Here is a 27,739-nt window from a genome sequence, read left to right on the forward strand (position 1 = left end):
TGTCTGATACCCATTGTTTTGCAAGATGACTGGGCACTGATCTTGTTCAGGACTTCTTTTTCTTGATGATACCATCTATATTTTCTAAACCATCATAAATTTGTCTTCAGCTGTCAAAATTAAGAAGACTCTGAAGAACCTCACAGTGACAGAAACGCAAGATGCTGTTTTCACCGTCGAGCTCACACACCCTAATGTCAAAGGTGTCCAGTGGATCAAAAATGGGGTTGTGCTGCAATCCAATGACAAGTATGACATCTCGGTCAAAGGAGCAATTTACTCTCTGAGAATTAAAAACTGTGCCATCGTGGATGAGTCTGTTTATGGCTTCAGACTCGGAAGGCTAGGAGCCAGTGCCAGACTGCACGTTGAGAGTAAGTTGACTTAGAAACACTTTACAAGTAGCCAACCCATGGTTACCATCAAGTTAACCATCTCACTGAATTGCTCCAACTTTCCCCTTAGCTGTCAAGATCATTAAAAAGCCAAAGGATGTGACCGCCTTGGAAAATGCCACCGTTGCCTTTGAAGTTAGTGTTTCCCACGACACAGTTCCAGTAAAATGGTTCCATAAGAATGTGGAGATTAAGCCGAGTGAGAAACACAGACTGGTCTCAGAAAGGAAGGTCCACAAGCTGATGCTGCAGAACATCACCCCCTCGGACGCTGGGGAGTACACCGCCGTGGTGGGGCAACTGGAATGCAAAGCCAAGCTATTCGTGGAGAGTAAGTATTAGGCGGCCCCTGGGATGCTTGCCTGGAGGATCCCCAGGTATTCATTGATTTGTTTTGCTTCATCTGTTTTTTTAAATAAACTGTCTTAACCAAAGTGCTCTCTGATTTTCCCAAGCATTACATATTACAAAAACCATGAAAAATATCGAGGTACCTGAGACCAAAACTGCATCCTTTGAGTGCGAGGTGTCCCACTTCAATGTCCCTTCCATGTGGCTGAAGAATGGTGTGGAGATCGAGATGAGTGAAAAGTTCAAGATAGTTGTGCAAGGAAAACTCCACCAGCTGATCATCATGAACACCAGCACAGAGGACTCAGCGGAATACACGTTTGTCTGTGGCAATGACCAAGTCAGCGCCACACTGACAGTGACCCGTAAGTAAAAAAAAAAAAGAAAAGAAAAAGAAAAGATATCCTACATATCCTACACTTTCCTGAGTATTTACTCAAAAATCCCTGATTGAAACATCTACTGTGTGTTCACACTGAGTTAAGCAGTAGCATCTCCACTTAGATAAAGTTTCCCAAGTAGAGAAGCATTGAAAGGGCCTGGAAAAATGTTCCAGTGTCTGTCACTTGATCTTTCTATTTCTCTGTCAGTTGGCACTGTCATGTCCAGGAGTACATGCAAAGTACCAAAGCTCATATCTCTGAACTGTAATCGCCTCAACAGATGTACTAGAAAAATTCCAGGTTTTCATTCTGCGCCTGTTATGAACCACAACATATTTACATTCGTTTCCCTGCGTGTTTTTCCTTTTCCCCTTTGCAGCAATCATGATTACCTCCATGTTGAAGGACATCAATGCTGAAGAAAAAGACACCATTACCTTTGAGGTGACAGTGAACTATGAAGGCATCTCTTACAAATGGTTAAAGAATGGTGTGGAAATCAAATCAACTGACAGGTGCCAGATGAGAACCAAAAAGCTCACACACTCGCTGAACATCAGGAATGTTCACTTTGGGGATGCTGCTGACTATACCTTTGTTGCTGGAAAAGCTACCTCGACAGCCACCCTTTATGTGGAAGGTATGGTTTCAGAAGTGTCATATCCATGGAAAAAATGTCAAACATGCTATATAAAATGTTAGTGCATCAATTGATGAATGGATAAATAAAATGTGGCATATCTACACAATGGGATATTATTCAGCAATAAAAAGGAAGTACTAATATGGCCTATAACATGGATGAACCTTGAAAACCTTATGCTAAGTGAAAGAAGCCAGTCGCATAGACCACACAGTGTATGATTCCATTATATGAATTGTCCAGAACACAAATTTATAGAGACATGGATTGGTGGTTGCCTAAGTCTAGAGCTAGGGAGGCAATGGGAAAATTCTAGGAGGTGGTGGCTAAGGGATACATGGTTTCTTTTTGGGAAAATAAGAATGTTCTAAAATTATGGTGGTGGTTGCGTAACTCTGAAGACACTGAAAACCATTGAATTAGATACTTTAAATGGGTGAAGGGTGTAGTATGTGAATTATATCTCAATAAAGCCATTTTAAATGTTAATTTTTCACATGCTGTTTTCCAGCCCGCCACATAGAATTTAGAAAACACATTAAGGACATTAAGGTTCTTGAGAAGAAACGAGCCATGTTTGAATGTGAAGTTTCTGAGCCTGACATCACTGTACAGTGGATGAAAGACGGTCAAGAACTGCAGATCGCAGACAGGTTGGTAGCTTTGTCTTGCTGCATTCCAGTAATTTCCAGTTACCTCTGAATCATCATACATTAAAATCCAACTTCCACTTCATCTGTAGAATGAAGATTCAGAAGGAAAAATACGTCCACCGCCTTCTGATCCCGTCCACCCGGATGTCTGACGCCGGGCAGTACGCGGTGGTGGCGGGAGGCAACATGTCCACGGCTCGCCTCTTCGTAGAGGGCAGAGACGTTCGCATCCGAAGTATTAAAAAGGAAGTTCAGGTATTGTTTATAGACTGAATTTTTAAAAAATCATCAATAGTCCCAGATCTATAGTTCTATTATTTTAATTTTCCACTTTGAAATTTTCTAACCACAGTCTTTTAAAGAATTAAATTAGCTCATCCTTACTTGGCTTAAACTCTCTTATGCTGACATCAATTTTGTCACAGTTTCCACTCACTTAGGAGTAAGTGTGTCCTCAGCAGCTGTCTAAATACTTTAATTAAAGCAGCTGTAGAAACTTCACTGTCTAATAAATGGCTACTTGCCAAGCAGCACCAACCAGAAAAGAATTAAAATGTACATTGTGATGTTCACGCACCAATTAGAATTAAGGAAACTTAGAACAAGGTGGCATTTTCTCAGAAGGTTACCACCTATGGAGAAGCAGGTGTGGAGGGACTTAGTGGCTGGACCCCCTTCCTGTGAAGTCTAAGAGGAAGCCCAGTCTGGGCAATGCTGGATTCCTGGCAAGGATGTTGTGCACACACTTTTGTTCTCTACATTTGCAGAGATTGTCCTCATGGGAGCCAGTCTTCCCAAATGATATAATGGAAGGACCATGTTCAGAGAAACACCAATTGAGTTCAGCTTTATCTTGCTCAACCAAAGAGAACCAGGCCTTTGAGGCTTTAGGCCATAGTGAAAAAGTCTTCAGTGAGGGCACAGATAACCTGGATGTGTCTTCCCTCCTTTATTTTCTAATTCTGAGCCTCAGTTTGCTCACTTTCAAAATGTGGATAATAATTCCTACTTAGCCCACAAAGTTATTGTTCATATCATATGAAATCAAATTAAATAGTAGCTTAAAATAGCTTTGTAGATAACAAATACCCCCAGATGTAAAGTGTCATTATTTCTAACATAAATAATTAATTATTAAATAAAAAAAAGCATTTCTAAATGAAATAATTGCTTCTTTGGGACAGCCTCCCTCCTCAGTGCAGGTGTAAAAGAGGTTTGGGTACCATTTGTCCAAGACTAGACAGGAAAATTTAGAATGCACAGTAGTCGGCTGATGTATTATATCATAATATATCAGTTTTGCATGCTCTTCATATGAATGGTTTTAGAAATGGGTTAACCTAAGGAAACTAGGGCCTCAATTTTTTCTTACACTGTTCCATCAATAGGTCATCGAGAAACAGCGTGCTGTCGTTGAGTTTGAGGTCAATGAAGATGATGTTGATGCCCACTGGTTTAAAGACGGCATTGAAATCAATTTCCAAGTTCAAGAACGACACCAATATGTGGTGGAGAGAAGAATCCACCGGATGTTTATCTCTGAGACCAGACATAGTGATGCAGGCGAATACACCTTTGTGGCAGGAAGGAACAGGAGTTCTGTTACTCTCTATGTTAATGGTATGTAGGGAGAGATTTTCACCTATTTTGTGGATCCATCTGAAATAATCCTCCACTTTAAGTCACTAAACTCTGATAGTTCTTGGGCAACTTCTAAAGAACTTGCGATACTCACATGGTTGCAGCAACATTATTTACACATTATACCTATGGAAAAGGAAGGACAGCTATTAAAAGGACTATTGAGATGTCATTTCCAGAAAGAACCTGATGACCAGAACCTCATTTAGTTGATCAACACTAATGAACATCCACAGTGTGTCAATTATAATATGCCCCCAATGAGTTTCTAGATGCAGCATTAAACTGTGTTAGTTCTCTGCTCTCTGCCCCTGACTGCTTAAGTACCTGTAGCACTACCAGGTGATAGGATCACTCCCAGTCTCTGGTACAGAGTGCTTGGTAGAACCTGCAGGTCCCCTTTGAGACCCTGGAGGGCCTAGAGAACCACAGGCAATGTGGAACTAGGTCCTTTCTGCCCCAAACTCTAAGACGGGGGGCTCTTACTTTGGGAATTCCATATGCTACCAAGCACTCCTTGTAACAGTCCCTAGGGGGGTGCCATTAAACCTCTGCTTTCCTCATTAGAATCCTTAGAGCTGAATTCGAGGTTGGCCTAGATCTGAGTCTATTCTAGATACATAGAGAAAAATGGAACCTCCCTCCCTCTCCTCATCTTAGGCCACCTCTCTCTGAACAAAATATCTCTGAGGCAGAAGCAGAAACCCTAGGCATAATCTCAAGAGTCACAAAGATGAACCATATTGTCAACATTCCTGGGTCCCGAGAGGAGGACCGAATGGCCATAGCATTCAGTTAGTATCATCTCTATGTTAGTAGTGGAGAAAGTGAGGCGCAGAGAAGTAAAGGTCTTTTCTATGGTAGTGTCAGAAACCAGCCTCATAGAAGTCATTCCTCCCCATTTCTGGGCTCCACAAACTACCCAGATCCCCTCACTCGTCACAGCAGTAAGAATATGCTTTAGTTAGCGTAACAGGAAAGCTGCATTTTGTTAAATCTACCTAATTGCATTCAACAAGATCTGAAATAATATTCATTCATTCAACACTCACTGATTGCGTTTCACTGGCACCAGTATATAACGAAATGACTGCGACGTAAACACAAACACTTGCAAAACAAACAAACCTGAATGGGATGAGCCTCCTCACCACATGATTTGCCCAAATGACTTTTAAAAATAGGTAGCCCATGGGAGTTATTCTAGAATTCTTTTAGGTATCCCTTTCTATGCCCCCACCTCAACCAAGGAGTGGGGTAATCGTGTTATGATGAGGAACCCCGCACTCTCAGCGTGCCTCAAAATATCAAAAATATCTTTCTGAAGCTCTCTCCTCTTCTTGAGGACAAAATCCAAATGTTTTTTTTTTCCTTCTTAGCACAAAGAATGTTTTAATATTCTGAGGCAAGTTAAGATAGCACAATTCCAAACTTTTGTTTCTGGACACATACCTGCCTGGCAACAAATTAATGTAGAGTTTTGCGTGCCTTCCCGTGTTTTTATGCTTTCTTAATGGGCTGTTTGTTGTCATTTACTCTTAGCTCCTGAACCACCCCAAGTTCTGCAGGAGCTCCAGCCTGTCACTGTGCAGTCTGGCAAGCCTGCCCGCTTCTGCGCCGTGATATCTGGCAGACCACAGCCCAAAATTTCCTGGTACAAGGAAGAGCAGCTGCTTTCCACTGGCTTCAAGTGCAAATTTCTTCACGATGGGCAAGAGTACACGCTTTTGCTAATTGAAGCCTTCCCAGAGGATGCGGCTGTCTACACCTGTCAAGCCAAGAATGACTATGGAGTTGCCACGACATCAGCTTCGCTTTCAGTGGAAGGTAGGAATGCCTTGCTACTTCCCAGCTTCAAATAAAACCCAGGGAGCCGGCTTTTGCGCTCTCCCAGTGCATTTCAAAATACAATTTGAAGCTCATAAAAGTAGATTGTCACCCAACTTGGAAAGCACTGTGCTGTGAAATAAATTAAGATAAATCTACATGCTCCCTTCTGTGAGGTCTCTATGGTGACTTAATCATGACAAATCTTGTGCTCTCTTTAGTTCCAGAAGTTGTGTCTCCCGATCAGGAAATGCCAGTTTATCCTCCTGCCATCATCACCCCACTTCAAGACACTGTTACTTCCGAAGGACAGCCAGCCCGTTTTCAATGCAGAGTTTCTGGAACAGGTAGGTTTATGAGCAAAAGATATCATTGCTAATATTTATAAAGCATGATGTGGGGAAAAGTTCTCTTACCTTTTCCTCCATCACAGACATCTCAAGCATAATGTGAAGCTTAATGGGAATCTAGCAGGAAACTTACTTGAATGATCTAATTAAGATTTAGATCACTCTTTTCTACTACTGTTTTGTACAAATGGTTAAGGTAGTAAATTTTATGTTATGTATTTTTTATCACAATAAAAAAACTAGATTGATCTTTTCCCCAATCTCAAAAAAATACATGTTCCCTTTATGCTTGTAGCTGCACTTTTATATTTTGATTGAAAAAATACAATGACAAAAACTGCAGTTATTATTAGATTAATTATAATAGCATCTACATATGTTTCAAAAAAGATTCCATTTATATGTAAGGCATTATTCAGGCTATGGGCAATGCTTGTGTGAAAGGTATTTTTCTTTGGAAGGCAATATCCTCTAGTGGTCAAAAGTAGGGGCTTTATTGTCAAAGAGACTGGATTTCAATCTTGGCTCCAACGTGTAACCTTAGGCAAATATATGGTTTCACTGGCTCTCTTTCTGTCATGAATACAGTGAGTATACCATTGCATTCAATCTTGGAATGTACGTTTTACGAGGCCAGGGATTCTGTTTTAGTACTGAGAACCTGGTGCCTGAAAAACAGTAGCTACTAGAAGGTAAGCTCTATGAAAGCAAGGGTGGAGCTTTGCCCTAGAAGAGGTACATAATAGATACTCAACAAGTAATTGTTGATTGTACAAATGAATGATTGTTAAATGACTAATACCAATCACTTAAGATTATTATCAGGATTAAGTTAGATAACCCAATTCAGCTCACAGCACAGTGCCCATCATATAATAATCACTCAGTCGGAGTTCACTGCTCCTGTTTTTACTTACAGCATGCTTCCCAAATACCACCAGCCCTTCCCCTCATCCCAGGAATCTGACCTTAGTACAATGAGGCAATATATGTAGAGCCATTTCCAAGCCAATTATGATTGAAGATGGACCTCAGATAGAGATAAGATAAATCAAATGAATAAGTAATTCATTTATCCCACTTAAAAATCATTCCTTTATTTTCTTGGTTTTTGTATGCCACCAACCAAAGGGAAGTTCTCAAATCTTACAGCACTCTTAATAATTTTTATTGTTTTGTTTATTATGCTTCTCCCATTAGTTTATAACCCAATCTCTACTTTGCCAAGAGCTATTTTTCTTAACAGGTTAGTATTTCAATTGATCTTCTGACCTAATGATTTTCTCCTCTAGGATGGAGATGGTGATCTAGAAATCAAATGAACCTCTTTGATTTTATGAGCATAATTAAAGGATATAATGTATGTAAAGCACCTATAGGAGTGGCTACCAAGTGACTGGTGGTCAACTTATTCATTTTATTATAGCCATAGAGAGGAATTATGTAAACATAAAAGTACAAACATGGACACATACCATACACTTTGTGTACTCGAAACATAGTGTTCAAGAAATACTAAATGTCAATAAATGAGGCCTGATTTAATAATATTCTACTAACACAACAATAAAAATGTATTTTAAAATCAAATTCGCTGAAGCTACACTAAATAATTTATCCATCCATAGAATTTTTAGAGGAAATTTTCATATAAATGTACATATATATGCATCATCCAGAGTAGTAATAGTTGCCTTAACTATATTTGTACAGTGCTTTTTATTCTATAACACATTATAGTATTGCCTTTAGGTGTTGCAAAATACATTTGAAGTGCTCTATAAGACTCCAGCTGGGGTAGAAAGAAAAAGAGAAAAATTCTCTATCTTTCTGCATGACTGATGTCGTTAATGTTCGAATGAGCTTTATAAATTCACAAGATCATTAACTCCCTATGTGTGGTGACATTTATGCACATATAGAGGTTTTAGCACGGTCTTTTAAACTTGTTTTATATATGAAAGAAATTAAAGTCATTAAATAAAATGCCCTTTCAAAAGCTTGCTAAATCACGTAGTTTCATGCCCCTGGGACTGAAAGTATTTACGCCGCTTCCCCTGACCAGGTATTAATGGCCTTAAGTTAGTAAGGCAGCCCTGCCTTCCACAAATTGGAAAGAAATTAGAAGTCTTCACAAGCCCCATTCCCATGTTTTTAGGGACTCAGTACTTTCTGAAGCATGAAACGTGGTCCTGAGCCATCAGGCAGTGCTTTTCTAACAGGGAAAATGCTCCCCACTGAAGGTCTCTGGTGCCACCTGCTGGTAGAAGAGCAACTTGGAAAAGTAGAAGTTTAAAATTTGTGCTAAAACTAGCTTTTTGCTAGTGTTTATTCTATAGGCAATGAGTCAGGATCACTTGGAGGGTTACAGAGTGACAGCTAGCTAAACAAAAGGATGAATAATTAGCTAGCAATTCTGTATGTCCATTATTCATTTAAGCACCTATTCAATTTTTATTCTACCAACACTTATTGTGTGCCTGCTATTGAGACATTATACTAGGTGCTGGGGTTACACAGACCTTGCTCTTGCCTTCAAGGAGCTCAACGTGTAGGTGAGGAGATGTGTGCACACGACTAGATCCCAAGGTTGTAAGTGCCATAACAGCCCCACATGCTCATTGTTCTCTGTCTGGGAGCAAGTTGGAAAAAGTCGTATGAACTGAGAATTGAAGAATAAGTAGGATCATTGGGCACGATGGCATTCTAGGCAGAGAGAAAAACATGCACAGAGTCACAAAAACTTGCAGGAATATGGTTGGCAAGTGTATCATGAGTGGGTGAGAAGGCTAGAAAACACGGCAAGGCCAGGTGCTCAAGTGGTTGGCATTCTATGCTGAGGATTTTGGAGTATATCTTACTTCCATGGAAGAGCCACTGAAAGATTTTAAGCCCCTGGGTAACATGAAGCGATACTGTGATGGGGAAAGGAGGAACGGACAGATGTGGGAGGCGAGACTGCAGTAAGGAGCTGGAGGAGAGGCTGTCAGAACAGCCTGGGAGAGTGTGGATGAGGCCCTCCCCCAGGGGAGCCAGGAGAGAAGAAGGGGGTGGATTGGAGAAGCAACCAGGAAGTAAGGTGAACAGGATTTGGGGACCAAATGCAACGATGAGGAGTGGGGGAGTGAGGAGGCCTCACAGAAGCCTTGAGAGACAATGGCCAACACAGATAATGGCAGACAGGCTAGCCAGAAGCACCATGTGCATTACCAAGAGAGAATTCACCTTTTAGCTCATTCAGTTTTGGCAGTTCATGTCCAGGGGCAGTTCATGTGTGTCCTGGTGCCTCATTCAGTTCACTAAAGGAAGACGTTGTCAGTAAGAACCAGCAGAGAACCTTGTAAGGAGACACACCAAACTCATCATTGATGATCAAACACCCACAGATACACTCACACAAGCTGAATCGTTGTAGGACAACTGTCAAATTTCACAAGATGGTGTTGCCTGTGACACCACAACGGCCCTGTCTTTTAGTATGTTGTTGAAGACACTGTTTGTCCCTTTTCTGATGTTACACATTCTTGGTTTAATGACTGACTTGTGCCAGTGGTATATAAAGCCCTTTTATGTGTGTTATGTCATTTAATTCTCACAGAAATTTTAGGAAATGCATGCCCCATAAGTTCTTATGCATCCTATTTTACAAAGAAAAGACTGGTCCAGAGAGATTAAATGACATGTCCAAGGTCACACAGCTGACAAATTGTAGTGTCAGGATTTTATTTTCTACCTTACCTTGCTATCTAAGGAACTGAAAAGATTTGCTACTTTAAAAGGACAACCTGTACTTTATAAACAACTACCATCTTGGGAAGGAAAAGGAAGGTGACCTTCATAGGCCAATATTGGCAATTAAATGCAAACAAATACTAGATTATTAGACATTAGAAAATCTTCCTGCATGGTATTGAGATAAGGAAGTGGTATAGTGCCTGCTCCAAACTCAAAATGGCTTTGATTTTGGCTATTCAAACAATTAATTAAATTCACTTTGACAACATAATGACATGTTATTCTATCCTTCATGTTGGGTTTTTATATTCTATTATTTTAAGATTACTCAAATCCTTGTATGGAAATATATAGTCATATGATAATTTATTATAACTGCTACTCTGAAAAAAAAACCAAATATATCTAAAATGCCCAAATACCAAGAACCTCTCTCTCAATTTAAAAAATTATTTTCTTTACAATTATTTGTGCCATATATACTGCTGTGCTGAAAACTTTTGTTCACTGATGATAAAAAAATAGAGATTTTTTTTCTTCAGCCTTCAAGGGTGCCTATTTTAGACTTTGTAGAATGTTAATCTTCTCAGCTCTCTTTTTGATTTATCTTTCTGCAAACCAAGAGAGGAGATTTTCCCCACTTCCTATCCCGGAAGGCAATTGCAATGTCAGATCAGACCCTTCATGATTACTGTTTCTCAGGACTATCTTGTTCTCAAAGTCACTGAATATGTCCAAATCTTGTCTCTGTTTCCACCACCTGACATGCAAATGCCTAAAAATAATATAACTAAAATTCTATAATGTCAAACATTACAACCATTTCAGTGATAGAACAAGCTATGTTTTTCTAGAATCCTGTTTCCTTTTTGAAGATGAAAGGAAATCATACCATAGCAGATGTGGCAGGCTCAAAATAAAAGTATTAATGTACTGTTATTTAAGACAGGAAATATAGTCACTAGTATAATTAAGATTGTGTTTGCAGGTAAATTTTGAAAACCGACTAGTTTTTGTGATTTCAATGTCTTTTTTCTTTTCTTTTGTGGTACAGATCTAAAAGTGGCTTGGTACAGCAAAGACAAGAAAATCAAGCCGTCTCGGTTCTTTAGAATGACTCAATTTGAAGACACTTACCAACTGGAAATTGCCGAGGCTTATCCAGAAGATGAAGAAACTTACACTTTTGTTGCTAGTAATGCTGTAGGCCAAGTGTCCAGCACAGCCAACTTGAGGCTACAAGGTAGAGTAAAACAATTTCAAGAACTACATCTAATCTCACAATGTCAGTAACAATTACTAAAGATTTCATGTAAATCATCGTTCCTACCATTCTCTTTTAATTCAGCTAATTATTTCCATGTTACCGTGTTACATGCGATGTTCTTGCTTCTCATTTACTCCTTTCCATGATGAATCACAGACCGTGTCTTTTCATATGGCCCTGCTTTTCCTACATAACCTTTTGGGTTGTATTGCTACCAACAGCAGCATTCCTGTTTCCTGATCTGCATGCATCAGAATGGGGGAAATGTGTGGAGAAGAAATGGGTAGATTTGTTTTCTCATTTGGCTAGGATGGAAATCAGATTTTTAAAAAAAAATCTAAGGGTGTTATTATTATCCTCCCATTGTGTTGACACAATTATAATTTCACAGTAGACAAGTTCAGGTCCCTACACCAGTAGACATATTTACCATCTTTCCTAGAATTGCCCGAGTGTTGAGGGGTCCAGTCCTAAGTTGGTTTAACAATTCTGTTAGTTGGGGTCTTAATTGTAATCAGAAACACTTCTTCAGTAGCTGGGGCACTTTAATTCAAAACAAGGATAATAATATTTTTATGCAAACTGTTTTTCCTGAGCAAATATATTCTATGTAATATTATGTACATAAATATTAATACATAGGACTTAAGGAAACTTCTGGGTTTTTTCTTAACTTTTTACACACTAAATATAACTAGATGTTTTCATAATAATGAAATTCAAGTAGTTTACAAAATAGAAAAGCTGATTTACAACTAGAGGAAGAAAAAAAAGAATACTTAAACCCTGTTCCCTACCCCATTGTTGCTTTCATGAACAATATGGAGAAGTTCCTTAGCCCATTTGTGTCTAAGAAATGGAAGTGAACTGTGTGACTTCGAATTAATAGTGAGATATAATGACAAAGCAAGGCATTAGGATCAGACTGAATTCTAGTCCATCATTGAAATTTGTGACAGATCTGTAGACAACTCCAAATGAATTCTGGTTTCAATGCAAGGTAAGACATTAAAAATTGGCATGCTTCTTTTCAGGATTTAGCAAATTTGAAGAAGTTACCTCCAACTCCCAATGGCATATCTCTTCATCAGTTTCATTTAAGAAGGAGTCCCCTGGCCAAAAGCCCATCTTCATCCAGCCTCTATCAAGCCTCAGGGTGCTCAGCGGGGAGACAGTCAGATTTCATGCCAGGGTTTCTGGCATTCCCAAGCCAGAAGTCCAATGGTTTCATAACCAGCAGCTAATTCTACCAACAAAAGATATAGTTTTCCATTTTGAGGAGTCCACAGGCATGGCTTTAATGCTTATAGTTGATGCTTACTCAGAGCATGCTGGGCAATACTCTTGCAAAGCAGCCAATAGCGCTGGGGAAGCCACTTGTGCAGCTACACTCACAGTGACTCCAAAAGGTAAAGCCCATCTTGCTTCAAAGACTTTGATTTGCTGCATACCTCCCCATCCCACTGTTACTAATGAGTCTCTGCTGTTTGTTTCATTGCATACTGTGGTCAGTCCATAATGTACTAATAAAGTTACACCCAATAACTCCCCCCAAGTCTCCAATTTTGAGTTAACCTATATACTTTAAATCTCACCAGTGTATGTGTTCTGTGCATTAGAGAACCAGTAATTATTTTATTAGGCACCAATTTTGCTTGGCTTTTTTACTTTTCTAAACATTACATCACTGCATCATTAAATGATCTATTTACTGTATATTTTTTATTAAGTACATGGTGGAGGGAAAGCAAATGGTATCCCAAATATAATCAGTTAGGGGGCGGGGAGACGATATCACCATGGCTAGCTGCAGTGACAGCAGAAGGAAGGAACCAGATACTGTACGGCATCTGCATGACCCTCCATCAACCACTCATCACTGGATCACTGGGAATGAATTTTCTGTTGTGTGATCCTGACATCCTAGAGCATACTGCATCTGGCATGCTGCTTCCAAGCAACGATGATGTCTTTCATCTTCATCTTCCATACCATTTTATGTTACTAACCTGGGCAAGTGACAAAGCTTAGATCTTAATATTCTCTTCTTTTTCTTGTCACTTGATTATACAGTGCAAGCCCTAGGTAGGCAAAGTTCTGGGAAAGATGTTAAGAGAATCCACCAAGTCCCAGGGAGTGGCAGATTCCTCTTTCACAAAGCAGGAGAACAAAATATCCCAAAAGGAAATTAAGTCATTTCAAGGATCGTCACACAAATATGAAGTGCAGGTTTTTGAAAGTGTATCTCAAAGTTCTACCCACACAGCTGCGTCCGTTCAAGATACAGAGTTGCGCCATATTGCGTCCCTTTCACAAATTGCAGAAAGCACTGAGTTATTTGAGAAATGTGCTGAAGAGTCAATGGGTGAGGTGCCACAGATTCTCCTGCATCTATCTTCAGGACCTCACTGTAAAGTGTGGCGACACTGCTCAGTTCCTCTGTGTTTTAGAAGATGAATCTTTTGTTGATGTAACCTGGACTCATGAAGGTGTAAAGATAGAGGAATCTGAGAGAGTGAAGCAGTCACAAGATGGAAATATTCAGTTTCTTACCATATGTAATGTTCAGCTGGTAGACCAAGGACTATACAGCTGCATTGCACACAATGACTTTGCAAAGAAGACAACATCAGCGGTACTAAGTGTAGAAGGTGGTTATTTGATTTTTAGCTATGACTTGCTTCATTTCATCCTCATCGCTTTATGCTGCTTTTCTGCCATGCAAATTGAATCAGTGAACATATTAATTAGAATATCTCTAAATTAGCGTTCTATTTATATAAATGACTTATGAAAGTCAGCCAAGTCATTGGCCAAGCTGGTCTTGAAAATTTAACTTTCCAATCTAGATTCAGAAAGTTTGACTTTCAAATCTAGGTTCAGGAAGTGAAGGTTTACCTCATATGTGCTGCTTTTTCTGCTGTTTACCAATGCGCCATTAAGGAAGTGTACCAAAGAAAATTAAAATGTTGTAGTACTTACTGGTATTTATTATTGTGCCTGACACTGTGCTAAATTTAAATTTAGTTGTTTTAATACTAACAGGCTCGACAATTATTATATCCCTTTATTTTCAGATCTGAAGGTTCTATAAAGAGGCCATGAAAATAGAAAATTGGGCACTGAAAATAATAAGGCTCTGTCTGGACCAAAATTAGTAGTCTCTAGATATTTCTGAATAAATGATGCTGCTGTTGAAACAATGGTCTTTCTTCCTGCCCAATAGAAGGAATCTGGCTCATTAATTCATATAATGTATCTCCAGTACCCACTCACCAAAAAGAGGTTTTTTTCTTTCTTAGTCTGAGATCTTGTTCTATAGCTATTTCTAATTTTATTACCATAGCCTACAAAGGGAATAGCTCAATTACCAAGGTCTAGTTATGTAAATTAGGTGGAAAATTCCACCATCTAGAGAGTTGACCCTCAGTTTCACTAAAGGTGCTGGCTAGCACAGTAATTACACAGAGTAACTGTTTATCTGGAGGTGTTGTCTACAAGTCACGTAGGTGACAGTTGTGACAGTTTCTGCAGCAATGTAATTGGGAGCTGGCTGCATTGGGGAGGTGGAATAAATGTTGATCTTTCAACTCGCTTCCTAAAGAACTTAGTGCCATAGTGCAATGTTTGAATGTCACGTTCCCAGAGTGGATTTGAGCTGAGTACTTTTGCCCCTGGATCTCCAGTTCACTCAGTTCCAACTGATTACATTATTAAGGTGTTCTTAAAGCAAGAGTTGTTTTTTGTTGTTGTTGTTGTTTTGAATGTACAGACTGCCTCACTTATACTTAAAAAAATTAAAAGATAAAATACTTTTAGGTGTTTCAAGAGTGAAGGATCAGGCACAGTTGTCCAATTATTTGACATAAGGCCAGTCTTTATATGTTCCTTTTTATTTTGACCTAATCAGTTCAGATCAGAGTTGTCCACCAGATCAAGTAGAAATATCAACCCCCTGACAGTCTGTTTGAATGGAGTTCTTATGCACATAATCAACATAGACATATCATACATTAGTTTGGAACTAACATGCTGCCTTTCCTTCTCATCGTAATGACATTCCATCTTTTCTACATTCAGTGTATGTTGTATTCTTACAAACACAGCTAATTTATGCCTTTTCCTAACTTTATTCTTACCTAGCAAAAGAATCGCAAACCACAGCAGTTAAAAAAATTACTCTTGGTTCAGACATTAAAAGTATTAAAACACTCAAAGAGCCACAAATTAAAACAACACGTGAAGTAAAAAGAGAATCGTCAAAGAAAACATCAAGTTTGTCGTTAACTTCATACCAAAGACCATAAGGAACTGAGAACAAGGGAGTCCGGTCTCCAGACGCGATGCCACACACACCGAAGAATGAGAGTGTTACAAGGGCACCAGCCCCAAAGAAGCTGCCCCAGAAAGGATTGTGTCCAAAAAGCTGTGCCTGTTCCTTATGTAATAAAAGCAATTTTGAGTTGAGGAGTCTTTTTTTACTCCTTAATATGTAATTAGACATTGTGTAGTTTAAAATTTGAAAGGTGGTTCAAACCAAAAGAGTGTTTGCTAGCAAAAACGTTTAATTCTGCAGGAAAAAAACTGAGAATAGCCCTCATTTAAAGTGGCAACTTTGAAAATGCATGTTCTTTTTAAATGTGATTTCATCTCTTAGCAAGTGTTCAGTCAACAGGACATTTTTTTAAAAAAGAATATTCCTTTAGTTTGTTAATGACTTTTCAGAATGCATGTGAAGGCATGGGTAATTATGAAACTAAAAGTGAAAATTTCATAGAGAACCTAAAATAAAAATGTTTTAAATCTTTCTGTCAACACTGTCATGTGCTTTTAGCAGCACATTGATTTTTTTGGCATGGACTCCTTGGTAAATTTGGGGAATGTCATTTTCAGTTATTAATATAATCAAGAGAAAATTTTAATCATATAAATCATGAATTAATACAGAAACTATATGCAATTAATCACTAAAATCTCTTTATATGTTTTTTCATTTTAGCCCCTGAATCACTTTTGCATGAGAGGATTGAAGAGCAGATTGAGGTGGAAATGAAAGGTATTGTTATGATGGATTTGAGATTTAAGTAGAAATTCCAAAGGATTAATAGAATCCTTGAGTTGTCTTCTTTCTCTTAGTATTATTGAGAAAAGTGACATAGATGTAAAAATATATCTCTTAGAGTATATATTACTATGTCGCATGCCTGGTTTAGTATGTTGACGGTTACATGCATTCCACGGTAATTTGTTATATGTTAATTTAAAATCTGTATTTAAAATTTATCAGCCATGTTCAACTTTATGTTTGCAGTCATTTTCAAAAGCGTGTATTATGAAAAGTTGTCATCTTAATGCATGAATTCATGAAGTAGAAGTTTGTTTTCAAAATCAGTGAATTAGATTGAACAATAGACAATAACTTAGTTATTCTCAGAATGCAATGTCATGAATGAATTATGATTGAAATGCCCCTTTATTTAGGATGTGTGAAAATGTTACATTCCCATTCTCATTTACACTTCATCCACATATATCATTTTAACATTGATATGTCTCTTACACTGGCTTGCAGATAGCTGCCTTATGTGATCCTTATTGCCTGCTTTTCTTTGCATAACACTGTGACCTAATGGCTGTATTAGTTCGAATAAACGCCTTCTCATTTTATTTTAGCTAATTATTTATGGCTATAGTTCTTGTATATATTCTTTAAGTAGCTAATTCTCAAAAATATACTCTACAATCAAAAGGATCAGAAAGGGCGTTTATTCCACTCTCTGCAAGTCAGGTAAGATTTTCCTCTTAGCCATCAAAAGAACAAAGTTTTCCTGCTCTCAAAACAAATATGCCCAGGAACATGTTATTTTGAAATGCATTTTTGCTTGTTCAAGAAGAAATTTCAACAGTTTGAAGAAAAGACCAGACAACGAACGATTTTCGTGTCAGAATCTTTTAAACAGAGCATGGTGTTGCGTTTATTCGAACAAATATGGTGAGTGAATTTTTTTATGGATTTGTGAGACTCTGTAGCATGCATTTTATTTCATTTCCTATTTTGCAATTTCATTTATTCAATTTTTCAAATACTATGGCAACTAGTAAAATGCTTTATAATCTATTTTTTTCCAGAATTATTCTCCGAAGGGGAATCCGAACATTCAGAAAGGGATGCGCGCGACGCCTTTTCAGATTCCGAAGACATAGACCACAGCTCCATGGCTGCTAAAAGATATGCAAGTAGAATATCATCTACAAGCTCCTGGCCTGAATATTTCAAGCCTTCTTTTACCAAAAAACTTATGTTTAGATATGTTTTAGAGGGTGAACCTGTTGTTTTTGCGTGTAGATTAATTGCCTGTCCAACTCCAGAAATGACTTGGTTTCATAACAACCGACCTATCCCAACAGGTCTTCGTCGGGTTATAAAAACTGAGAGTGATTTACATCATCACTCTTCTGTCTTAGAGATTAAAAGAGTCCAAAACAGAGATTCTGGAAGTTATAGATTATTAGCAATTAATAGTGAAGGGTCTGCTGAATCAACTGCATCATTGCTTGTTATCCAAAAAGGGCAAGATGAGAAATATTTAGGATTTCTGAAAAGGGCAGAACAGACAGAGGAAAATATGGAAGCTTTAGTTGAAAGAGGAGAAGATAGGATAAAGGTTGATCTGAGGTTTACTGGCTCTCCCTTTAACAAAAAACAAGATGTGGAACAAAAGGGAATGATGCGAACTATACACTTTAAGACAGTAAGTCCTGGTAAGAAAACAGATTTTATGTATGATGAGGAATATTTAGAAAGTAAATCTGACATAAGAGGATGGCTTAATGTAGGTGAAAGTTTCCTGGATGAGGAGACCAAAATGAAGTTGCAACGTTTAAGGGAGGCTAAAAAAACATTAATGGAGAAAAAGAAATCATCTCTTTTAGATATGTCACCTGAAATAAGCTCAAGAACTTTGAGAAGTGAAACTGGCAATAAAGATACTCTGTTCTCTAGAGAGGAAATGAAAATCAGGTCTGTGTGTGATCTAGCTGAAAGTGGAGATAAGGCAGATAATTCAACTAAGGGTATCATCCAAAATCCGCATGCCCTTTATAATCAAATGGCCCAAAATATAGAAATTGGAGAACTTCCCATAAGCTTTCAAACTACCGTTGATGAAGAGATTCTCCAGACTGAAATAAGAATGAGCCAAGAGGCATTTGCAGAAGAAAATCTACCAAAAGACCATTTATATGGTGGGATTCTAGTAAATGAAGATATGCAGGCAAGAGGACAGGTTGAAGACACTGTGACCTATACTGCAAGTGGAGAGTCATCTAAATATTTCACTAATGTATGTCAGAGGGAGGAAGTATTTGAGACTCCTGAAAAGGTATCTGAAGTTAGTACACCATATGCCAGTGAATCTTTTGGTACGCTTGTAAATATTGAAGAAAGTGAAGAAATAGCTAGTGAAAGAATAAGAAAGGATGACTTGAGAGAATTACAACACTCTGCTTATACAAAAGTTGATGAATTCAGAACTGAGCAGAAGGAAAAAACCATGAGATTTTTTGAAAGTTCTTCCCCAAGATGTCCAGAACGTTGCCCACCTTTATTTCTTCAAGAAATTGAATCTCAAGAAGTTTATGAAGGTGACAGTTGTGATTTTGTGTGTCATTTTCAAGGATATCCTCAACCTATAGTGACGTGGTATAACAATGACATACCAATCTCACGTAGTCAAGACTTTATCACTCATACTTCAGAAAACTATTCAACATTAACTCTTTCTTCAGTTCATCCTCAAAATGAAGGTTCTATTACCTGTGTGCTGTTTAACCAATATGGAACAGTAAAAACAACAGGTATACTTAAAGTGAAGGCAAAACAAAGATACAATGTAGAAGCACATCAGAAAGTCCCAGTGTTCCCTGAGTACTCTGATGAGGAGGAAGAGCTAGCACTGGTGTTTGACCGAGCAAAAGGCATCCATCCATCTTTGAGTCAAGAGGGCCAAACAAATCTTCAAATGTTAAAAACTAACCCACCAGTTTCTCTCTCTGTAGACACAGAATTGCTTTCCTTTCCTGTAGAAATTCAGATAACAGCAGCTACTCCTACCCCAGAACAGGATACAAAGTCAAAAGACATGTTTCAACCTGAGGAGCTAGAACCTGAGGCAATACCTCAAGATCAAGCTACTCAGTCACCAAAACACAAATTCGTATTTTTGTCTGATATTACTAATGAACCACCGAAAATGTTACAAGAAATGCCAAAGCATTCCTGGTGCAGAGAAGGGGATTCTATATTTCTTGAATGTTTAGTATCTGGTGAGCCTCAGCCAGTTGTAATGTGGTTTCAAGATGGAGTCCTTTTAAAGCAGAACCAGAAGTTTCAGTTTGAAGAAGTTAATCGTAGCTATAGATTGTATATTAATGATGTTAATTCTCAAGATTCTGGAGAATATAAATGTGTTGCTGAAAACAGTTCAGGAACAGTTGAGAGTGTTTCAGATCTAACGGTGGAACCTGTCACTTATGAGGAAAATAGTCAATTTGAAAATATTGGTGGAATTTATGCAAAATATTCCAAAGATCAACAAGTATCAATTCAGGGAGAATCTGTAAGGGCACATTTTTATGATTATCCGGCTGGTCCTTTTGCTACGCAGTCACATATAAAAGAATATTATGTAAGGGAATATTTTCAAAGCCTTGAGATGGCTGAGCAGATAGACCAGAAAAACCAGGTGCGTTGCATACCTTCTAGAGAAAAACTACCCAGATTTATGTGGTGTGCTTCTAGATCCATAAAAATCAACAAGCCTATCATGGCTGAACTTATACAGTGTCAGGATGAAGGGGAAAAGAGACATGTAAGTGAAAAGTCAAAGCTGCACCAAGCAGAGGATACTGTTTATCCATTTGCTGAAGATTTCACTGAAGTCAATATTAGGGAAGAGAGAAGAAACGATTTTGGAAAACGTGGTGGAACAGAACAGAAAAATATACAAGAATGTGCCCAAAGTGACTATTTACCAAAAATCCACTTTGAGAGAATTTCTGATAGTTACAAAACAAAAGATGCATCTATCATTATATCCGAAGAAGCCCTGGATGAAGAGAGATACTATCCAGGGAAAAAGGTAAAACACAAAGTCATCGCATTTGAAAAACTGCAACAGGTAGACAAAGGAGTTCTGGATAAAAGACCTACCAGGAAATCATTTGTTCATCCTCCTCAAAGGAAGCCTGGTGACGTAGACTTTTCATTAAAGCAAAGAGAATCAAGATGGAGTAATCTAAGTGCAAATATGCATCAGGCAGAGAAAATGTCTCCAAACGCTGAACCAGATTCATCCAACGTTGCAATGAAGTTAAAGCTGCTTTCCTCTCAACCACATAAAGAATTTGAAGTACAAGAGAGAGAACAGCAGAAAGAAATAGGTCTTATAGAACAATCTGCAATTTCTGAAAGGGCTGAACATCAAGCACCTATTATGTTCGACTTAAAGCAGTTGCACTCTCAAATAGAAAGTAAAGATGTAAAATTCCAAGGATTAGACAATAATCAAACAGAAGCAGCTTCTTTTAAAACCCAACACCCTGCTTCTGAAACAACTGATACGGAGTACATTCTATTTGATCTGAAACAAATGTATTCTCATATAGGAGATCCAGCTATGGTGCTCCAAGGGCCGGAAACTGGGGAACAGCAGGAAACACATTACAAAGAAGAAATTCCTGGCCCTGAAATGTTACAATCTGATACACAGAGTATCTATAAAAATGTGCAAAATAACGTATTTGCCAATCAAGAGATTTCTTGCAGTCAGGAGTTTTCAGATAGAACTGTGGTGGAGAAAAGTAGCAAGGATGAAAATACCTGCTATTTAGAAAAGGAAGTCCATCATATACGGGAACAAAATTTAGAAATTTTAAAAACTGATCTTTCTCTTAAGTCCTTTTCTGAAGAAATCCGTAGTGAATCATGTGCCGTACTCCAAACATCATCTGCAGGTATGGGAGAAACTGATATTCCTGAGAAAAATGGTTCTCCAGAAAATGGAGACAGAAGTTTCATCTCAGATTTGAAAAAAGCAGCAAGTGAGGAAAAGCTTTTAAAGGTTTATGAAGTGGAAGAAGAATACACTTTAGAACCAGAGTTGGCATCACTTCAAAAGCAGGACGGTGGGACAGAGGAACATAGCGATGGGATTTCGGAAGACCACGCAGGTGATGTTCAGGAATCACACACACTCCCCGGACAGCTCTCTCTGAGTCAGTGTTTTCCATTCTTGATAACTGAAGAACAACAGAATCCAAGTGAAAAAATGAGTACAAAACCTGATATGTCTGTAGAAGAAAAGTGTTACGAGGAAGTTCAAGTTCAAAATGAAAATTCTTTCTCCACTGCAGAAGGAGAAACAATAGAAACTTGTTTTTCTGAAAATCTTCCTAAATTGGATGAGGCACATACAACTGAAGTAACAGAATCTGAGGCCTCCCTAACACAATATTTACTTGCTGCTGGAAAGCATGAGGTTCCTGAAACTAAAGACACCGTACAAAAGGCAAAACTTGTCCAGAGTGAATCAGTCACTTCAATGGAGGTTGAAGAAGTAACTTTCAATGCTGTGTATGAATATTACAACCAAAAACAGGAACCACTAGGTCGTCCATTCTCTCCTGAATCTGACATTTCAATTGATGTGGGAAGTACAACCAGTGAAGAAATCTCTGAGTTAGATCAGTTTTATACCCCACCATCATCTGTTGAACATTTTGAATCTCCAGAGTCTCCTGAATTATATTTTAATCCTTCAGATACAACTAAACAATCCTCAACAAATCCAGGAGATGAGACTGTTGAAAGATACTCCACACCTTTAGAGGAAGTTGCTGAAAGATACTCAACACCTTCTGAAGGTGAGATAGCAGAAAGATACTCCACACCCCCAGGAGAGACACTAGAGAGATATTCCACACCCCCAGGGGAGACACTAGAGAGATATTCCACACCCCAAGGGGAGACACTAGAGAGATATTCCACACCCCCAGGGGAGACTCTAGAGAGATATTCCACACCCCCAGGAGAGACACTAGAGAGATATTCCACACCCCCAGGGGAGACACTAGAGAGATATTCTATTCCTAGTGGAGGACCAAAACCCACTGGAAGTTTTACAATGCACCCATCAAAAATGGAAAGGGAAGACAGTACACCAAGTGAGCATTTCCATACACCTACAGAAGAGAGAAGTTCAGCTTATGAAATGTGGCGTTCTGATTCATTTGGCACACCCAATGAAGCCATTGAACCAAAAGACAATGAAATGCCTCCATCTTTTATTGAACCTCTGACCAAAAGGAAGATATATGAAAACACAACATTGGGCTTCATTGTTGAGGTTGTGGGACTTCCAGTTCCTGGTGTGAAATGGTATCGAAATAAATCTTTGCTAGAGCCAGATGAAAGAATCAAAATGGAAAGGGTGGGTAATGTGTGTTCTCTGGAGATTTCTAGCATTCAGAAAGGAGAGGGAGGAGAGTACATGTGCCATGCTGTAAACATCATAGGGGAAGCAAAGAGCTTTGCAAAGGTAGACATAATGCCCCAAGAACAAACAGTGGTGGCACTGGCACCTCCAGTAACCCATCAACACATCCTGGAGTTTGATCTGGAAAACACTACGTCATCAAGAACACCTTCTCCTCAAGAAATCGTCCTGGAAGTTGAATTAAGTGAAAAAGATGTTAAAGAATTTGAGAAGCAAGTGAAAATAGTCACAGTTCCTGAATTTACTCCTGATCATAAAAGCATGATTGTGAGTCTAGACGTTCTTCCATCGAATTTTGTAGATCCAAATATGGATGTGAAGAAAGGAGAAGACGGGGATTTAAAAATTGATTTAGAAGTATTTGAAATGCCTCCTCGCTTTATAATGCCTATTTGTGATTTTAAAATTCCAGAAAATTCCGATGCTGTATTCAAATGTTCAGTGATAGGCATCCCTACTCCTGAAGTTAAATGGTATAAAGAATATATGTGTATTGAGCCAGATGACGTTAAATATGTGATTAGCGAGGAGAAGGGAAGTCACACCCTTAAAATTCAAAATGTCTGTCTTTCCGATAGTGCCACGTACAGGTGCAGAGCCGTGAACCGTGTAGGAGAGGCTATCTGTCGGGGATTCCTCACCATGGGAGATTCCGAAATATTTGCTATGACAATAAAGAAGAGCAAAGTGACCTTAAGCAGTTTGAAGGAAGAATTAGTCTTAAGGAGCAATTATGCAGGCAGCTTTTTTGAGTTTCAGGTGATGGAAGGGCCTCCCAGGTTTCTCAAAGGTATTTCTGACTGTTACGCACCATTGGGCATGGCGGCATACTTCCAGTGTTTAGTCCGTGGCTCTCCAAGACCCACGGTTTACTGGTACAAAGATGGGAAATTGGTCCAAGGAACAAGGTTCAGTGCCGAGGAAAGTGGCATAGGGTTCCACAACCTATTTATAACAAGTTTAGTAAAAAGTGATGAAGGTGAGTACAGGTGTGTAGCTACGAACAAATCAGGAGTGGCTGAAACCTGTGCGGCGCTCATCTTAACTTAGGTGCAATGTGTTAGTGCCTCAGTAATTATCAGAATTGATTTGAGTGCTTTCACATTTTCCAAATTATATGGATCTAATAAACTTCCAAATATGTCCACTCTATTTGAATGCATCACCTTGAAACCCCCTCAGGAAGTATTTTCTCTATATAGAAATCTCACCTTTGTAATACTTGTAAATATTTTGTTATCTCAACTGTGGAATCAGCACTTGTGTCAATTATGCTGTGTATCACCAAGCACCATTAAACATCTCCTTGGCTACCTAATTGTTTCTACGTCTACTTTACCCTCATTCCTTTTTCACAGTGTTTCATCAGAATGCATTCTCTTTTAGCAGATGAACTATATATGCAAAAGTAGAATGTAAAATTGAAGACCATGTCAGATGACCATGCAGACAGATTGGTAAGGAAAAATCTCTCTGCTACCATTTATAAGTCATTTTAGAATTGCAATCCTTTTGCATCCAAACCCACTTTATATTTACTCCAACTTAGAATAGGCAAAACAAACAACAAAAACCAAGTTCTCCCAATTGGTAACTAACTCTGGAATCTGTTTTACATTTCAATTGTAATGTATTTTTTAAAACATTACACAGCATTTTATTTTCTGCATTAGGTTAAGCTCCCAGGCAAAAATATTCAAGTACTTACAATGAAATTGAATTTACTGGTGATACTGGGAAATAATTTGAAATTTGTAAGGCATATGTAAATAAAGAAAACAGATGTCACTTAGTACGTAAATTTAGGAACAGTGAGGGCTCATGAGTTAGAAATTATATCACACAAGTACTTTTGAATATTAGTACATGAGAAAATATATCATTCCAGTCTCTCTTAATCAAACTGGAATATAAGTAAAAGAACACTATGTAATTTCTAAAGTTTTCTGTAATGAGTTTTAGACAGCACAAATCTTCACAATCAAAGATTTTGCTGACAAGTTATAAAAATGAAAGTGGATCTTTATTTGTGCCACATTATACTAACTTTGTTCTTTTGATTTTTCTTTTTAATTTCAGAATATTACAGGGGTACACACGGTTTGATTACATAATTTGGTTTTGTACAGTTTGAGTCAAAGTTATAAATGTGCCCTTCACCCAGATAGTGTGCATTGTACCCGTTAGATATGAATTTACCCATCCCTTCCTCCCCTCTCCCACTCTTCTAGAAATATTTTCATTATTAAAATCCCTCTTCTCAAGTGCTTTAATTCTTAATGTGTTTTAATTCTCACTGGTTTTGAAGGGACCAATAGTGTTCTTTTTGTGGACAGGGTTCATTTAGACATTTACAGGATAATCAGATAAAGATCTTCCTACTTTGGGTGGTACCTGATTTTCTCAATTTTTGAGATGACATCAGGTGTGAAATGCAGCATTAATTTAACATAGGCCTGGGGGGGGAAGAGAAACTACCATATTGCATTTACATGTAGATTTTAAACTACATTTTGATTTCAGAATATTTAAAATTAGAAAAAAGAAAGTGGGATATTTTAAGAATTGAGACAATATGGTAGATTTGTATTTCAGATTATATACAAATTATAAGATAAAAATCTTTCCTGTAAATTTCCCTGAATTTCATCTTTAAAACTAATAGAAATTAATAAGCATTCAAATTTAATTAAGATATTTATATATATATCTTCAAACTGACTCTTTAATTTTATTTCCCCAAATTAAAATTGTAGTAAAGTCACAAACTCTTTAATATTTTACCAGTATGCCATTGTCGACCTAAATCTTCTCATATAAGATTTAACAAATATGAAGAAATTCAGTTTCCTTATCTGAAAATGAGGAGTTAGAACAAAAGACCTCAGAAGTGGTCATTCAACAATGCAACTCTGTGTTATCCTAATAGTAAATATTTTTTAATATAATGTAGAATAAATTTTAGTTTTGCAACAGATGAGAGAAATAACAGCATACAGTAATGAAATTAGGAATCTTACCTCCCTCCGTTTCTTAAATTGCTTACTGTTATCTACCATCTATATTTGTCACCTGCATTAAGCAATATTTAAGTACCATGATCATTTTAAATATATTAATTTAAATTTAATTTTAAACATAAAATAATCATTTCATCTAAATTTAATTTTCAAAAGAATTCATATGTCCAATTATGTTTACGATGTATCTATTTATATTTATCTATCAATTTTTTATTCCCACCATGGGAATTCCCTGACAGCCATCCAAATTAAAGCAGCAATAGAGAGAATGTGCAGAAAATAGGCAGAGCAGTTGGGCTTCCCTGCCTTTCTCTCCAAAAATTTTTGATTTATTTGCTTTGAGTCACCATAACCCATCAAGATATATACACTATTGTGGAACAATCATGTGGAACCAGTGAGCACACGATAGTTATAGATATAATGTAGTATATCATGTCATAAATCCCTGAAATAAAACTAATTCTATAGTTTAGCAACTTAAAGATTTATTCTACTCTTAGCCATATAATGGATGTTAAAATTAATTAGAAATTCAGATCATAATAAACATGGCAAGCACACTTTACTCAAACATTATACAGTATAGTCACAGTTCAAAACCTGTTTCTTAATCAAAAAAAGAAAGAAAAGAAAAGATTGTTTCGATGTCTTACTGAATTTCAGGAAGGGCTGAAAAATATACTTTTATTCAAATAAGAAAGAAGACTTTATTTGCTTTTGCTCATTAGAATTCTGTTACTCTCCAATGCATTGAACTTGAGGATATGCAGAATAACAAAGACCAAATAGAGAAAACGAAGCCTTGTCTATACTTGGCTTGCTTATCAATTGTCAAAAATAATTAAATTGACTTTTTTATTTTCTGACTCAATGGCACATAACTTAAAACCTTGAAATGTTAATTTCTCTGATGCTGGATAAAGAATTTATTATATTACACATAGTTGAGTTGAGACAATTAATAGCTGCTACTCCAACATGTACTTTTAACTACACCTTTCATGTTTCAGCACATTTGAATTTCATTTACTGTTTTTATGGTTAATCTACCATGTTTTTAATTAAGAGAAAACATTTGAAACTATTTCAATATATAGCGAGTAGAGGCATTTTCGCTGCATTCACATTCATTTCCTTTACGAATATTTTGGGAGTTCAATTGAAGGGAAAGTTGACATGAGTTCTACATTATAGACTAAATGTAAAGTTAAGTGGTCACAATTATGTATGTAAAATTATTCAATGGTTTTATGGTTTACTTGAAATAATAAATAAGTAAGTATGTATTCTACATGGATAGATAAGTTTATCCAGTATGTTTATAGCTAACAGACACTTGAGTCTTGTCTTCTAATACTTATACACTAGTACAGAAAGGAGTTAAGGCATATGACTATTCCATGTGATGCAAGTGAACTAATAAAATAATAAAACTGCTTTTTGGTAAGGCAATAAAACTACTAGTAACAGGCTGTTCTATATACCTAACAGATTTAATGAACAATATCAATTCCTTATTATGAAATTATATGTCTTTCATCTTTCATCATAAACATCTTTACTGTTTAAAGAATATCTGTTATTCACTGCTTTGTTTACTGCTCAATAACACTGTATAGTTTTTCTTACACAATAAAATACAATCAAATATTTACCATTGGAGTCATTTTCTCTCATTTCTGATTCTTCTATTTTCTTGACTAATGCCTTATTATAAAAGCTTTGTTGAAGTAATATAGCAATTTAAACAGACAAAAGAAGTCTTGCACTTCTAGTAGCTGAAAACAGTGGTTCTCTTACAAATCCAAATTAAATATTTCCTATAGCCCCTTATTTGTAATAATGGCTTCAGTTTAGAGGAGGTAACTAGAACATAGATGTTTTATTTTGGAAATAATCAGTCTTCAACGATT

At 37.4% G+C, this 27,739-nt stretch overlaps 1 protein-coding gene across 2 annotated transcripts in view; it reads left to right on the forward strand.

The window, feature by feature from the left end:
- Window positions 1-27,739, forward strand: part of TTN (titin) — a 269,437-nt gene that overhangs the window by 36,596 nt on the left and 205,102 nt on the right. Inside the window, exons 35-46 of one of the 2 annotated variants that reach the window (XM_045559323.1) lie at window positions 111-374; window positions 466-726; window positions 851-1,111; window positions 1,509-1,769; window positions 2,284-2,425; window positions 2,515-2,680; window positions 3,814-4,045; window positions 5,609-5,893; window positions 6,115-6,240; window positions 11,033-11,221; window positions 16,245-16,301; window positions 17,375-27,480. In XM_045559323.1, coding sequence (XP_045415279.1) covers window positions 111-374; window positions 466-726; window positions 851-1,111; window positions 1,509-1,769; window positions 2,284-2,425; window positions 2,515-2,680; window positions 3,814-4,045; window positions 5,609-5,893; window positions 6,115-6,240; window positions 11,033-11,221; window positions 16,245-16,301; window positions 17,375-23,850 — 8,720 coding nt within the window. In that variant the 3' untranslated portion in view covers window positions 23,851-27,480. Of the gene's footprint in view, window positions 1-110; window positions 375-465; window positions 727-850; window positions 1,112-1,508; window positions 1,770-2,283; window positions 2,426-2,514; window positions 2,681-3,813; window positions 4,046-5,608; window positions 5,894-6,114; window positions 6,241-11,032; window positions 11,222-16,244; window positions 16,302-17,374; window positions 27,481-27,739 lie in introns of those variants that run through there. The other variant, XM_045559324.1, reaches the window with a different exon arrangement.

The sequence above is a fragment of the Lemur catta genome, chromosome 8, assembly GCF_020740605.2.
Source record: "Lemur catta isolate mLemCat1 chromosome 8, mLemCat1.pri, whole genome shotgun sequence".
Lineage (NCBI taxonomy): Eukaryota > Metazoa > Chordata > Mammalia > Primates > Lemuridae > Lemur > Lemur catta.